The sequence below is a fragment of the Nymphaea colorata genome, chromosome 12 (genome assembly GCF_008831285.2).
Source record: "Nymphaea colorata isolate Beijing-Zhang1983 chromosome 12, ASM883128v2, whole genome shotgun sequence".
Classification (NCBI taxonomy): domain Eukaryota; kingdom Viridiplantae; phylum Streptophyta; class Magnoliopsida; order Nymphaeales; family Nymphaeaceae; genus Nymphaea; species Nymphaea colorata.
The window spans coordinates 16,820,713-16,835,136 of NC_045149.1; the positions used below are offsets into that span (position 1 = coordinate 16,820,713).

The 14,424-nt window shown below is 39.2% G+C and overlaps 2 protein-coding genes across 4 annotated transcripts; both read right to left on the reverse strand.

The window, feature by feature from the left end:
* Positions 1-264: 264 nt before the first annotated feature.
* Positions 265-1,178, reverse strand: LOC126410603 (lipid transfer protein EARLI 1-like). Its single transcript, XM_050080792.1, has one exon. It carries the CDS (start codon positions 1,130-1,132, stop codon positions 530-532), a length of 603 nt encoding a protein of 200 aa, XP_049936749.1. The 5' UTR covers positions 1,133-1,178; the 3' UTR covers positions 265-529.
* A 3,644-nt stretch (positions 1,179-4,822) lies between these two features.
* Positions 4,823-12,644, reverse strand: LOC116266013 (E3 ubiquitin protein ligase RIN2-like). 3 transcript variants are annotated; one of them, XM_031647057.2, is made up of 13 exons: positions 12,493-12,644; positions 10,924-11,411; positions 10,690-10,767; positions 9,132-9,218; positions 8,905-9,026; positions 8,500-8,596; positions 8,289-8,394; positions 7,210-7,367; positions 6,964-7,101; positions 6,819-6,886; positions 6,468-6,695; positions 5,245-5,620; positions 4,823-5,162 (listed from the first exon to the last, which is right to left on the reverse strand). In XM_031647057.2, exons 2-13 carry the CDS (start codon positions 11,164-11,166, stop codon positions 5,106-5,108), a joined length of 1,758 nt encoding a protein of 585 aa, XP_031502917.1. In that variant the 5' UTR covers positions 11,167-11,411; positions 12,493-12,644; the 3' UTR covers positions 4,823-5,105. The 3 variants fall into 3 exon arrangements, with proteins under 3 accessions (XP_031502917.1, XP_031502915.1, XP_031502916.1); XM_031647055.2 differs by having other exon boundaries at positions 9,132-9,221; XM_031647056.2 differs by lacking the exon at positions 12,493-12,644 and adding an exon at positions 11,772-11,990 and having other exon boundaries at positions 9,132-9,221.
* Positions 12,645-14,424: the final 1,780 nt, after the last annotated feature.

Here is a 14,424-nt window from a genome sequence, read left to right on the forward strand (position 1 = left end):
AGGATCGTTTGGGACGTATAAGTTTCCGGCAAACTGAATTTGTCTATGCAATTGGAGTTAAATATCTATTGGAACTTGGTACTTGTAGCATTTGACAAGATGATTATTTTGAATTCAAATTCGATTACTAATCAGACAAGCCACCGGACGCCCGGCTTGATATCACTGCGTTATAATGCTGAGGAGGAGCGGCGGATCCCATGAAACTGAAGCACTTCAGTTTAACGTTTGAGTTGACACCAGTACCAGAGACACGAAAGCTAATGAAAAGGAAAAAACTTGCACTCAGCAACGCTCTTTCATGATCATGAGTGAACAAAAAAGGCCGACTAAATAAAAAAAGACATATTCATGAAAGAACGATGTCTACCACGAGAAGCTCAGCACACATCTATCTAAGGACTTGACCTGACTACCAGCATGCAAATCACAGACGATCACAACTTTGAAGAAGTTAGAAAGGAAATGACTCAGGGAAGTGGAGTGATGTAAAAGAAACCAAGGAATTGCAAAGTGGCATCAGGCAAGCTCAGGCACAGGTGTAGTCGGCAGAGGGAACCCTGCCACAGGCATTGAGGAGCAAGCTGAGGGTGACTGGGACGTTGAGGTTGATGCCGAGAATGTTGGCCTTGATGACAGTGCAGAGGCAGGCCGCTGCGTCGACGTCGGCCAGGCCCTGAAGGAGGGTGCAGCACTGGCTGCTGCCTGGGCCGACCACCACGTCTACCAAGCCGCTAAGCACGTTAGCACAGGCGCCCAACTTGAGAGTGTCCACGGGGCACTTGCCAGATGAAGTTGGGGGGGAGGAGGAAGGAGAGGTTGGTGCAGAGGGAGTGGGCTTGATCGTTGGCTTTGTGGCGGGAGGGGGCGGCGCAGAGGGTGTGGGCTTGGGCTTGGTCGTTGGCTTTGTAGCGGGAGGGGGCGGCGCAGAGGGCGAGGGCGTGGGCTTGGGCTTGTGCGTCGGCTTCGTAGCCGAAGGGGGCGGGGCAGAGGGCGAGGGCGTGGGCTTGGGCTTGTGTCTGGGCTTTGGGGTGGCTGCTGGTCCACACGCAGCGGCGGAGGCGTCACAGCTAAACAAAAGGAGGTTTAGTGAGAGAAACAGGGCTGCTAAGATGACAGATGCGGAAGCCATGTCTCTCTCTGATTTCTGCTGGTGGGTTGTGTGTTGGTGGGTAGAATGGCAATGAATTTTTATATTGGAAGAATGCCCGGAAACTTGAGACATTGATGGTGGATCATTTGGATTCTTTTGCGCAGCCAACCAGTGATCTTGGAATCTTGAATGGATAGGAGAACATGGTAGGAGGCATCCCATCAGGTAGACAGAGAGTCTTCTTCTTGAAAAGACCTCTGTTTCTTTCAGAGAATCACATCTGATTGATTCCCATCCTTTCTGTATCAACCTCATGTCCTTATGTAATAATTAAGGAAGAGAACTCTGCTATAAAATAATGTTGGAACCTTACTTGGAAGTCAAGCTTAGTGAAATGGCATGCTCCTTACTCCACTGTTTAATGCCCAACTGATCTCTCACACATCTCATATTCATCAAACTAAATTTTCACTCGCGACACTTGTGATCTCATCATACACAAGGGAAAGATCCACACAGAAGTCTATGGTTCATGAATCTCCTAGGAAAATTTTCACTTCTGATCTTCATGTGAATCTATTACATGAATCTATTACAGTAGCAAAACTGTTTGATCCGAATCAAAGATAGACGGTTGATCCTAAATCTATAAATATTAAATCTTGAAGATGTATTAAAACTATGATACCTCACCATGTATACCCAGTAGCCCAGAACTAATGTCATGTGGACGAGGATGTAGAACTTACTTCCATGGACAACGGAAGGCCCCAAAAAGTTACTGCCCTATCTCTTTGGTCCATATCTCAGAAAGAATAATATGGATGAAGTTTGAAATCTAAGCTTTGTTTTGATATCCAAATTTACTCAGTTTACGCAATACTTTGTGAATATTTTTCCACTCAAATACATGCTATATTCCGGATCACGTACGCATTTGATTCGGATTTACTATTTCGAAGAGACAAGAGGAGACCTTGTCCGATACTTATGATTGTTTGTCATTGGCATAAAAATCATATTGTATTCATGTCTCTTTTCCTTTTCCACCTCAACACGCCAACCTCCGTGCGATTTGAAGCACACCTGACACTCCCGTCGCTAAAGCATTTAGTTGCTTCAAATTTCAAAAGGAACTGAACGATTGCTTTGGATACGGACGAACCCAGCTGTGACATGCCGCAAATTATGTGTCGTTTTGAGCTGGACACTTGCTTACATACGATCATCATGTGCCTTATTCCATGCTTCATCTGCCCCTCTCATATTCTGCAATTCATAATAATGTGCATAAATTTCGGCATACTCTTTTAGGGGGCACTTGATGGTCTGAAATTGAGGAATAGTTCCGGACTTAAAATTCATTGTTTGTTTCAATCCTTCATGTTTGACTGAAAATAAGAATTTTGATTGCGTAAAAGTTCCTTGGATTCTGGGCCTTCAAAACGCCCCCTTATTGAACTCCATTAGATGATATAATGCAATATATAGTGCTTTCACAGCATCATGTTTATCTTTATCTACACATCCAAGTAAAGTGAACCTGAAAGTTCTATTCAAAGCGTGCTGGCGAGACCCCTTCCCTTAATGATGAGAGAGAGAGAAAAAAAAAAGAATAAAGCTTGAATCAAGCAAACAAAAAAGTGAACCAGAAAGTTTAAATTTGATTCTCGAAATGCGTCGGTTGGGAATTCAGGAACCAAATTTAGATCAAAGTATCATGTTCTTCCAAGAGACATGCGTTAGCGATGTTGCAGATCTTTTTAAAATTATATCAGGTTGATCTACATAATATTTGTTTTTCACAAACTCAGCCTCAGAATATGTGGTTAACTGTAAGTTATCTACTTGAATAAATGGTGCTGTTGAGATGAACCTTTTTTTCTAGTAAATTAATTTTCAATTTCACCAGAATTTTGTTTAAAATATGCCAAAAATTGTCTTTAAAAAAAAACTGATTTTACAAAATTCGGTTTTACATTTCTATCATTCAAACAAAGACCCTTTGCCTTCTGCTGAAGAATACGCAGCTAGCGCCCTCAACTTGAAGCGGCATACCCCAATTTTCAGAGGGTCGATCTCCTCTTCAAAGGAAAAAGGATTTGGTTGATAGTCTTGTTTGTTAACTCATTGCAGCAACAGGTTGAGCATATCATATTCATAGGTGCAATTGGTTGGGTCTAACCAGACATCAAACCTTGATAAGTTCGTTCAACAAAACCATGAAAGATGGCATCGGGAAGGCAAATCCGGAACTGCCATGTAAGTTGCGGATAAATATTTATTATGAGCATTTAATTCGTTTTCTTTTTGTTTTCCGATATTTTATTAAAAAAAATTGCTCTTCAATCTTCCGAGTACTTAGTTCGTGTTGAAAGCTCGTCTTTAAAGTTGTTGGATATTCTTTCAAATTTCGTAATGTCAAGTGCGTGTGGTGTCAAAGATCGCAATGGTATCTTGTCCCGACAGCATGCACGCGTAAGTATCTTCTAACAGCAGCTCAAAACTCGGTAATCTGAGACGTCTAAAATTGCTTCGATTTTAAGATATTTTTTGTACATATCCAATTAAATCAAATCAAAAGTGTACTTTAATTTCTGAAACATCCAATATAGGGTTGGTCCGCTACTTCTGAATCTGAATTCTGATCAACGGGCACGATTCTTCGTTCAGGGTATGGATTTTAGTACTTCGATAATATTGTGCTTGATGATGCCAAAGAATCAGTAGGCCGCCGCCGGTAGCTTCCTATTGCGGCCTCTTGCCAATTCTCTAATCAAAAGTTCTTCGGTCGATTGTTCTGAAAATTCTCCTTGGGTTTGAAGAAAACTTCTTCGGTCGTGGCCCTGCCGACCCCGAAATTCCTTTCCCAACTAAATGACATAGGGTTCCTCGTTTAGGCTCAAAACCCTTCATGATCATTTTTCTGAAGTTAGAAGCCGCTTGACGCCGAGGAACGTGTAAAAGATCATTTTAAGCTCATGGCATTCATGTCACGGCTACGGAGAAGAGGGTCCTTTTCGACTCCGACCTCCGAGTCCTTCACGGAGCAGATTGGAATCTCTGTTCGAGAGAGAATGCCTTGAGAAATGGCGTTATGTGTCTCACAATAGAAAAGCAATATTCTTAGAACATAGTGTTACAAGAACAAAAATGTTCTTATAATGCCCTCCAGAAAGAGTGCACCGCGTAGCATTCAAAGAAACAGAGCTCTTGATGCCCCTCAAGTAGTAGTTTCAACTCCATTCAACCAGCCAAATTTGTCGCTCTCATAGACATAGGCATTATTAACGTTGCCTTGGTCTAAATCATGAATATTTCTGTAACATCTTTCTTGCTTTTTTTTTGGGTGTGCAAGGGTGGAGAGAGAGCCAACTTGCCCTCCCATCAACCCAACCAGCCACTAAGGCTCTTGGGACAAGAAAGGGAAAGAGTAGGAGGGAGAGAGAGAGAGAGAGAGATCTTCCGCTCAAGTTTATCACCACTTAGTAAATGCAAAATTCAGCAACAGGTTGGACGAACCAAAAAGTGTACAAAAGATACATGGAAGTAGAAGCTCCAATAGGTGCACATAAGGACCTGAACGTAGTTTTTTTTTTTTTTTTTCCCTCTCCATGCCATAAACGAGCCGCCATAGAAAAACGCAACCAGAAGCAATCAGTGGCTATCACATATTGCAAGATGAGACGTTCAATTGTGTATCTCAAATGATAAATACAAAGTCCAAAATGCAAGCAATATATAGTTAATCCCTTGGTACGACATATGTTTCAGACAAGCTTTTTGGGTGTTGTAATTTTGATTGTCTATAATGATCATATTTGGGATCATTCCCTTCTCTATACATATTTGAGGCACATGCAAAGACTAACAACAATAACATGGAAAGGTGAATGTCACAGGTCTCCACAAATTTAGGAGCTCTTTGTGGTCACAGCTCAAAGAATATACAGGACTATCGCCGCTATGTTGGAGTTGAAGGCAAACACATACAACAAAGACAACATGGCAGTCACAGATGAAGCAGATTTTCTACAGTAAGAGCGACTGAGTTGGTGCGCCGTAGATCCTGTAACAGCATCAGTATGTTAACAAGATAGACAAGAGAGCCAAATGAAACCCTATTATGAAAATTGAGATCAAGTGGACACCTGAAAAATCATTTCATCCGGAATATGAGGCAACACTTCCCTCACCGTATCAGCCATGGACAACAGACTTGATATGTTTTCCGTCCGAGAGGAAGATGGATTCCTCAAACGCAGGCCATCCACGCTACCGGAGTACCTCGTACCAGATGGAGGAAGTGGGGCACCTGAAGGCATCTGGGTTTGTGCCATGGGCCACAGGCTCCAAGAAGTGTCATCCAATGTATCGTGTGCATATGTTCCACCAACTGCTGCAAGGTGTCTCATCATCATTTGCACCCTTCCAAAACCAACTGAGCTTATTACAGGTGTTGATGGTCCAGCACCATCTAGACTCACGTTTGGCCAGGAATTCACCCAACCTGCATCAAGACCCGTTCTGCACAGGGAAACAAAGCAGTTCACACACCAGGCAACTATTTTCTGGGAACTTCCAACATTAGTCCAAATTAAGGAAATATTCCCTATATGAAGATACAAAAAGTATAAACCACAAAATGAATCAAAGTAAAACAAAGAACGATAATCATCAGCCTGCTCCACCAGTAAAACAGCCAAGTCACACATATATTGGTACATGTACAGGTACCGAGGGCCGAGGGGTGGGTAAAGACAACAGCAATTTTAAAAATTATGGGTACGGGAATACAACAAGGTCCATATATATATATGTGTGTGTGTGTGTGTGCAAAATTCCAGAAACTCTCAGGTTGTTAACTTGTTATTTTAATGTAATTTATGTTCAATGCTCATAAACTCTCAGGTTATTTGATTGTATATACTTGATAATTTGCTCGGTATTTTATATATATTCAACTTTTTCATCCATTTCTGGTAACAACACACTATTAAGAATTTATGACCTGATTCAGCCAAGTTCCCGAGTCAACTCTTCTGACCTAGTGACCTGGTCATCAGTTGATCTGAGTCTGTTTCATGGGTTTGCCAGCTATACTTTTTGGACTTTGTATCTGTATTATAATCTTGGACCTACCAATACAAGTTATGAATTACAATACATGTTTTCCAACATCACATAATTGAGTTACCCAATATAGAGACAAGCAGAAATCCCCCTAAAATGGGTTGCTACAATATAATTCACCAATGAACTCAAAGCTTGTTAGATGCATATAATGACATTGACCGCGAAATGGAAAGGGTAGTGTTTTAGCACCACAAATCCCTGGCAGAAGACAGGTTTTAGCAAAGTAATGGTCACTAACCTCCATATACTATTTCCTGGACCCTGTGGCTGATTAGGAACTGTACCACCTCCAATTAGGTCATGTCCAGATGCACTTTGATCAATACCAGAACTCAACCGTCTAGCAAGTTGCTCATCATCAGCAACTTGCCTTGCTTGGTCATTCATGGACTGTTCATGATTACCCATAACAAGTGGTCTTCGACAGGTTGGGCATGAATAAGCCTCATTCATACCCTGGTCCAACCTGACATGTCAATGCAACAGTCATGTAGACGAAAACCTTAATACTTTATACATGCCTTATGGAACATACATGCCTTATGGAACATCAGCAACATATAAGGTTATGGATAATTTTAACTCATACCATGCTCTTAAGCAAGAAAGGTGGAACAGATGATTGCAAGAGAGCTTCTTTGCAGTGGCCATTGGCTCCTGCAGATTAAATAATTGTTCATCTCTTGAAAGTCTGAAAGTTTAGAAAGTAAATACAACTAAAAGAACACCCTCACCTTACAAATGGCACATTCGTCATTGTAGGCAAGTATCTCATCAGTAGAAGCATCTGGAAGTGCTCCTTGAAGAGCATTCAAAGCTACTCTCAATTTAATGAAACCTTTCACACGCTTTATCAGGGCAGCCAACAAGGTCTGTTATTTAGAAAAGGACCACATGGAAAAGGAGTGAGTAAAGCCGAAAGCCAGCAAGTTGAGAACCAAATGTGACATTGCACAGGGAGGAAAGTTATGCTTCCTTACACGCAAATTTAAGAAAAGGACCGCATCAATGAGATGGAACGAAAGTCCATGAAGCCACCAAATATGCATGTAATGACCCATTGCCATCAACAAGGTCATCACATCCAATACAAAGCCAAAGTTCCGGATCAGCATATCTTTCCACTCCCACAATGAACCTGCAACTGTGGTTCTTAGTTTTGAAGCTTAAACAACCAAATGAACAAACATTATCTGGATATTCAAAAAATCAGACACAACTATACATTCACCTAAATCCAAGAGAATCAAAGTGCACTAAATAACAGATTATACAGACTAACAACACTCATGAAAGCACTCATGAAATCCATAAATATTGCTTATAACATATGCAAGTGGATCAGAAATGTCAAACAACCACATCTGGCCATATTCACAAAATTAAATCAGATTGTAAGTTTGTAACCAGCAATTAAATATTAAATCATTCTAGTTACCTACTTAACAACTATGTGCAAATATAAATTCAATTAAAAACCAAGTGAAAAGTATGCAATCAACAATAGGTTTTGTTGTCAAGCAGCATATCTCAAGAACCATATACTTGAAGACATATCAAAGTTAACATAGAAAACCGAAATAAAAGCAAGAGATCATCCTTTTCAGAGCAGACAAGCCAGAATTTGTTTTATACTGCCCAGACTCACCCCAATAAGGCAGTCATATAACAGGGCAGTAAACAGTTATACAAGAGTGTATTTGGTAAACATGGGGACTGGAATTAAAAAATCATTTTCTTGACTGAATCAGATTGGTTAACTTGGTAAAATAGAAGAGGTCTTCTCTCAACAATCAGTATACGAAACACATCAAATAGAGAAGTCAGCTGCTATAGTTCAAAACTTCAAAGTTAATAAAAATAATAACCTAAACAGCAAGAACAGTATCATACACCTGCATATATGAACTTATTCACGTTCAACTTGTCATATACTATACTTTCACAGAAACAGTATCTATTCAAGCAAGTAAATGGCTTGAAGCATCTACTAAACATGAGTTTTCACAAAACATGAACTTGAAATACAACTAGAAACAACTCTAATTGGATGTGTTACCTAATCCGGATCCATCAAACAGCCGATTTCCATGGCAACCCTCATTTCTATCCATGGAACAACGATTATATGTGTCAACGAGCTGCAATCCGTGAACCATAATAGCCTAAAATAACATTTAGAAAACCAAATTCGTTCCTTAGCCTGACAAATCGGAACTAGTTTTGAAGAGGTAAGTTTCAGCCTAAGTATGAAAAGGATAGAAAGTTGCCTGCATTGTCTCAAATGCAATACCAAGAGGCTCAAACAGCAGCAGCAGACATGAGGATGACTCTGAAGCTCTATATACCATGACACAAAGTCTTATCCTGAAAATATTCAAAACATAGCAATTAAAATAAAGCAAAGGCATAATTACAATTCATTAGCTGGATAGCAGAACAAATGACAAACTGATCCAAGTCCAGTAAAAAAAATTAAATAAATAAAAAAAAAGGAAAATCATGTTATAAATCACAATGCCAAAACCTTTCAAAACCAACATAGATTTGTCTACATATTTCTTATTCATAATTAATCACAAAAATGACCTCAGATCTCTCTGTTGGTGTATGTGTGTGGGGTCTTTTATTACTAGTATATCTAAAACCAAGAAAAAGAGGATTAAGCCCAATACCAAAGTATATCGCTGAAGAGGACTGATAACAAAACAAGATATACACGAGAATATATCCATGGAGTTGTCGATGGTGATGCATTCAAGCGCTCTAGTCGTTCCTTTGCCAGTCCTTCAAACAACTGACAGTTAAAACACAAAAAAGAACAAAGAACAATGAGGAATATCCCATCCTTAAAAGTATTACAAGACAATACATTGTATTAAGTAGTCAAAACATGGCATACCTTCAAAGAAGAAATAACCATAAACCATGCCATCCAAAAGATTGCTTGGAAAAAGTCTGGGTGAATAACCAAAGGAATAAAGGCTCCCTGCTAAAAGAAACTACTTATTAAGAACGGCAAGTATTTGGCACCTCAAGAGGCCATTTCAGAAAGAAACAGGATCCGTCAAATAAAAGAAGAAAAAACAAGACCAGTAACTCCAAAACTTAACATAAACCATGCAAAACAAATGAAAGTGAATGAGGAATACAGCATAAGTGATAACTCTAACAAAAGACAAATACCAATTTTAGATCAATGGACATATTTAAATTAACCCCAGATGCATGCATCACTGCATATTTAAACAGATTTGGAACCAAATGTTGAAATCCAACAAAGCATCGCAGGGATAAAGTCATAAAATATACTAGAGTATTCATTATTTCACCTTTGACCTTTTGAATGCAAGATGTGCAACCATCAAACTCCAGGGGATCATCTTAGAGGAAACTGACACGAAAATGATTCATATACAAGCAGAACCAATCTCCTACCAAATAGTTATCTCACGTATTTTCATTAATCATTTTTCAACTATTACATTCAATAACATAAGCTGAGGATTAACACTTATTTTTGGTCGGGACAGAAGGAAAGAGGAACTAATCCCGATTTTGAAGCTTATGACTACTATGGACTTCGTCATACATTTGGAAGAAGCATAACCAAAGAATCTGTGCTGAACATGGCATACTCGAACTTCAGAGTCTCAGACCCTTCTCGCATTTTGGCCAAGAAATATTCACACGCAGGACCTGGACTAGATCATAAGCCTAAAATTGCTGTACTTTATTGAGTTTTTCTTTGTCTTTTCTCCTTTTTTCGAGTGTGATGATTCCTTCTCTAGTTTTTTTTTTTTTATTTCTTGAACTTTCAATCTTAGGTTTCTTTCGCTCCTCTCCTTTTCTCAGAAAAGGAAGAAGAAAAACTTACAAGCATTCAGATACCTATTTTTGTGCAATTGAGATTTATTTCCATTAGAGAAAGAACGATTGACCTAAACTTTATCATCTTCATTTATTTCACCACTTCATGGTTCCTTGTTACTGCAGCTTCATGGTTAAATACATGCGACCTTTATCAGTGACCACCCTTCACCTGTGGCAGTTGCCACCCGTGGAATGGCAATAGAAAGTTACATCAGGCCAGACCTGTCCACAGATCCTGGATTACGTATTGGCAATGGCAAATGCACGAAACTGAAGTTGACACAGTAGAACTGTGCTCCCACTACAGCATCTGAGACTGGTCAGAAAGTTCATACAGTAGAACTATGTTCTCACTATAGCATCTGAGATAGCTCTAAACTGGTTAACTAGTATGTCTCATCAATATTATCAATAGAACTACAAGCTACTAAAATTCCAAGTTTCTACAGAAGCTGCCATTGAGTTAAAGAATCACATAGGAGTTTATCTCGATTGGAAAATAGACATCTTTGCAAATTTTAAAACATGAACTTGAGAAAGATGAACAAGAGAATGTCTCAATCTATTTCTTATAAAATGCTAATTACCTTCTGAATGACATAGTTAATAAGATGCTCAAAGGTCTTAGTAGTCTCAACAGGAGATAGGCGTCCAAAAAATATTGTCTGCCAACAAGAAAATAAAAAACGCTTAGCTGTACTTGACATCATGCAAATATAAAATTCAGATGGAGTACATGTGAGAGGCTTAAGTGTTAAAAACTTAAAATATACAAAATGGGGATTAACGCAACAACAGAGGGTTTATTAAATCTCACTTACCTTCAGACACAGAATGGCTGTAACAAAAACACTTAATATGAGGTTCACCAACAATGCAACTGTGACATATGAGTCTAGAAGCAAACTCAACAAACGAGCTGCTTGTCCAGCCAGAAGATCACCATCTCCAGCAACAGAGACATCTGAAATGACTTCATTAAGCACAGAATATGTCCTCCATGACAGGGCTATGAGACTTATCACCGTATAGCCCACAGTAATGGTTAAACTATTGCCACCCATTGTCTCAAAGACTCAAATACAGATCATTTGCTGGAAACTACAGCTGCATTCAGTGTGTCTAATGATTTCAACTGCTTCTAACAGCATGACTGAAGATAGGCATTGTAGTTAATCATGTTACAGCCACGAAGTGGACCATTATGAGCGACACATTATTCCACACATTTCAGCTATGCTTTGTTGAATATACATGTATTAGAAGCACTGGAAACAGAATCTCCATTGTTGCATGTGCACAACATAACCTGGAAAACAATATTTAAGCATCAGAGAAATTAAGCTCAAGAACCAAACTTCAAATGCATCTTTGGTTGCGAAAGCATATAAGAATTTTTCATTAGACAAATTTGGGTCAAGAAAACCTCCGTAAAGCAGGAAGCATGTAGACAGGTCCCCAACCAAAGTCAAAGTGCAACAACAAATCCAACTCGCAAGTATTAAAACTTTGATTTACCAAAAGAAATTCAACTCTAAGTGCATCTATTAGCAAGTATATGCATGAATACCCAGTTGATAGCAACAAGTTTATCAAAGATGGAAAAGCAAAACCCAAAGAGAGAGACATCAATGTGCAACCTGATACATTAAACCAGACAGGATCTTACATTGTGGATGGCCACCAACACGGCTGAATTTCTCATGCAAAACATAACAACCAAGTTGTGCACACGATTTTGAAATTCTTGGGGAAGATTTTGAAATTCTTGGGGAAGACTCCTTAACATAGTCCTAAAACTTCTCCCTCCACAAGACCATGGCAAGGAACAGCCCCGGTCTATCATCAACAGTCTGAGTGCAAACTCTGCTCTAGAAGAACAAATAAAAGAAGTGCTTATTGGCCACTTAACCAGAAAAGGATTAGAGTGAGGAAAAGGGCGGACGTCAATACTGAAATGATAAAAACGAGCCAAACAAATGGCAATTAAACGTATTGAAAATCGAGAACTGCCGAGATCAAAAGCTAAACGTCCAAACTAAAAAATAAGCAGAAAGAATGCTTCGAATTATTGATTGACCAACAATCAGAAAGTAGCAAAATGATCATATCAGAAAGAATTCCCAAAGAAAACCCCCCAAGAAAGGAAGAAACCACATCAATCCTTATCTTCGCCAAACGAATTAATCAAGCGAGCAAGAGAGAGAGAGAGAGAGACGGAGACAGAGACAGAGAGATAGAGACAAGACAGCCAGTCGAAGACCTTGTTCTTGTCTTTTGACGCCAAAGAAGACAACATGAGCAGAGAGAAACAAAGAAGTAGGCACCCAAATTCGATCGAAACTAGAAAACATCCAAACGAAATGAAATCGCAGATGAACATTCCTCACCTTATTCTTCCCGATCGCTGCCTCTCTTTCCCTCTCGCTCTCCCCCTTCACCCGCTTTCCTCTACCTTGATATCGAAGGGAGACCGACCGCGAGAGAGAGAGAGGGTAATCTTGGAATGACGGAACTTACCCGCGCAGTTAGATGCGTACGGCCATCCCCTTTGCATTTAAGAGAGGATTGACTGCACGGACGTCCCGCCCACGCACCGCACATGAGCCCTCCGTCTTGCCTCCCCAACCTTGCTGATCGAACGGCCGATGATCTGTCTTCTCGAGCGAAGGAGTAATTAACGGTCTGGATTATGGACCGAGGGGGGAATATAAGGGAGCGCGCCGCGCGGAAGAGGCCCTGTTTCGGTGGGCCGATAAAAAGGGCCTGCAATTGTTCGTTGCGTCGCATTGGTTCCATGATTTTGACTCCCATAAAAGCACAAGGCCGTCGGAAATTTTTTTGCTTGCTTTCTTTTTTAATGCATAGTTAAGCCTTCAGTTGACTCAAATTTTGAGGGCCATTTATCTCATGAATCTAATACCGTGAATTTTTTTCTTTAAAAATACGTATGTTCGATCTCAGTTTACTCTTAGAACATGACCTCAGGACAATTTGTTTTTGAGATTAAGTCGTCCACATAAATTTCATCTGCATCCACTTGTGTTGGTCTGACAAGTCTCAAAATATTAAAATTACCCTTTAGAACAATCATGAAGATTTATAATACTGATTCAATAGTTCATAGATGCCATTGATTATAAAATGCTTATAGGAGGCGTTTTGATGGTTTGGAATTTTGATTCATGAACCAAAATTCCAGAATCATAATTCCTCTTCAAACTACTGAAGTGGAATCAAAATTTCATGTTTTAGTTTCCTAATTTTGTTTAATAATTTCAATTTCTTAAAAGATTAGCATTTTGATTTTAAAATTTGATGATTCTAGATATATCAAACGCCCGCTTAAAAAAGATTAAAAACTTTTATATGAGTTAACTACTGGGTGAGCATAAGAGAATTCTACAGTCAAAACTTGCTTCGCCCTAGGGTCCAAAATTGCGTCGATGTCGACCGGGTTTCTCCTTCCCAAACGAAAAAATGAAAAAGCCAAGGGAGTATATTGGTGAACATATAATATTCCTTTATCTACAAGATTGGTTGGGGTCAAAGGCGTCGATTGTGTTCCTTTATTAAGTTTGGCATTCTCCGCCTTTGGCTCATTAGCCCATCAGGATTTCTACTTTTTCATGGCATTTTTGGACATTTATCAACCTTCTTTTGCATTTATTATTTTTGTTTCGATGTCATTTTGTATAACTTAATTTTTTTGGAAATAAAGATTGGATGCCTAACTTCCCGCATAGTTGTTTCCCGTCTCAAACGACCGGCTTCTATGTTAGGGATCATGAAAAAAAGAAGCGAGCTTTTTGCATGTGCAAAAAGTTTGCATGTTTACTATGCACTCTTGCTTTGATCCTTTGCTTTAGCCTTCTAAAAAGTATAGATTCAAACAACAACAACAATAATATGCAGCCTTGCTAGAATAAGTCTATGTGAAGCATTGAAATATGATGTAAAAATACATGTTCATGATCATTTTCTAACAAAAGTTAATCGCAAGCGAGACACCTAATACGGTCTCAAACTTGGTATTACTTCTATAATGTGTCAAATACAAAAGATATGTTATTCCGGGAGTTCCAAATCTAGCAATTTCAAGCCACTACTAGTTGTTTAATAGAATAAGTAAGATGGGCTAAGCAAACTTATATGTTAAGAGATGCATTCCGGTGTTGAACTCTTGGCCTCCTTCAATTTTACTCATGTCAAGTAAAATGGTTCTCTTATCATATGGGTACAATGCACCTTTAAGTAATTTGAACATGCATGCTTGTTATAGAATTTTACAGCTAGATTTTTTGACACACAAAAACAAGTTG

Bases quoted from the DNA above. Each gene is read 5' to 3' on its own strand.
- LOC126410603 (XM_050080792.1), bottom strand. From the start codon at position 1,132: ATGGCTTCCGCATCTGTCATCTTAGCAGCCCTGTTTCTCTCACTAAAC.
- LOC116266013 (XM_031647055.2), bottom strand. From the start codon at position 11,166: ATGGGTGGCAATAGTTTAACCATTACTGTGGGCTATACGGTGATAAGT. The intron at 9,222-10,689 runs GTAATTAGCATT...AGTTTCTTTTAG, and splicing joins TTAACTATGTCATTCAGAAG to CAGGGAGCCTTTATTCCTTT. The intron at 7,368-8,288 runs GTAACACATCCA...CCACAGTTGCAG, and splicing joins GTTTGATGGATCCGGATTAG to GTTCATTGTGGGAGTGGAAA.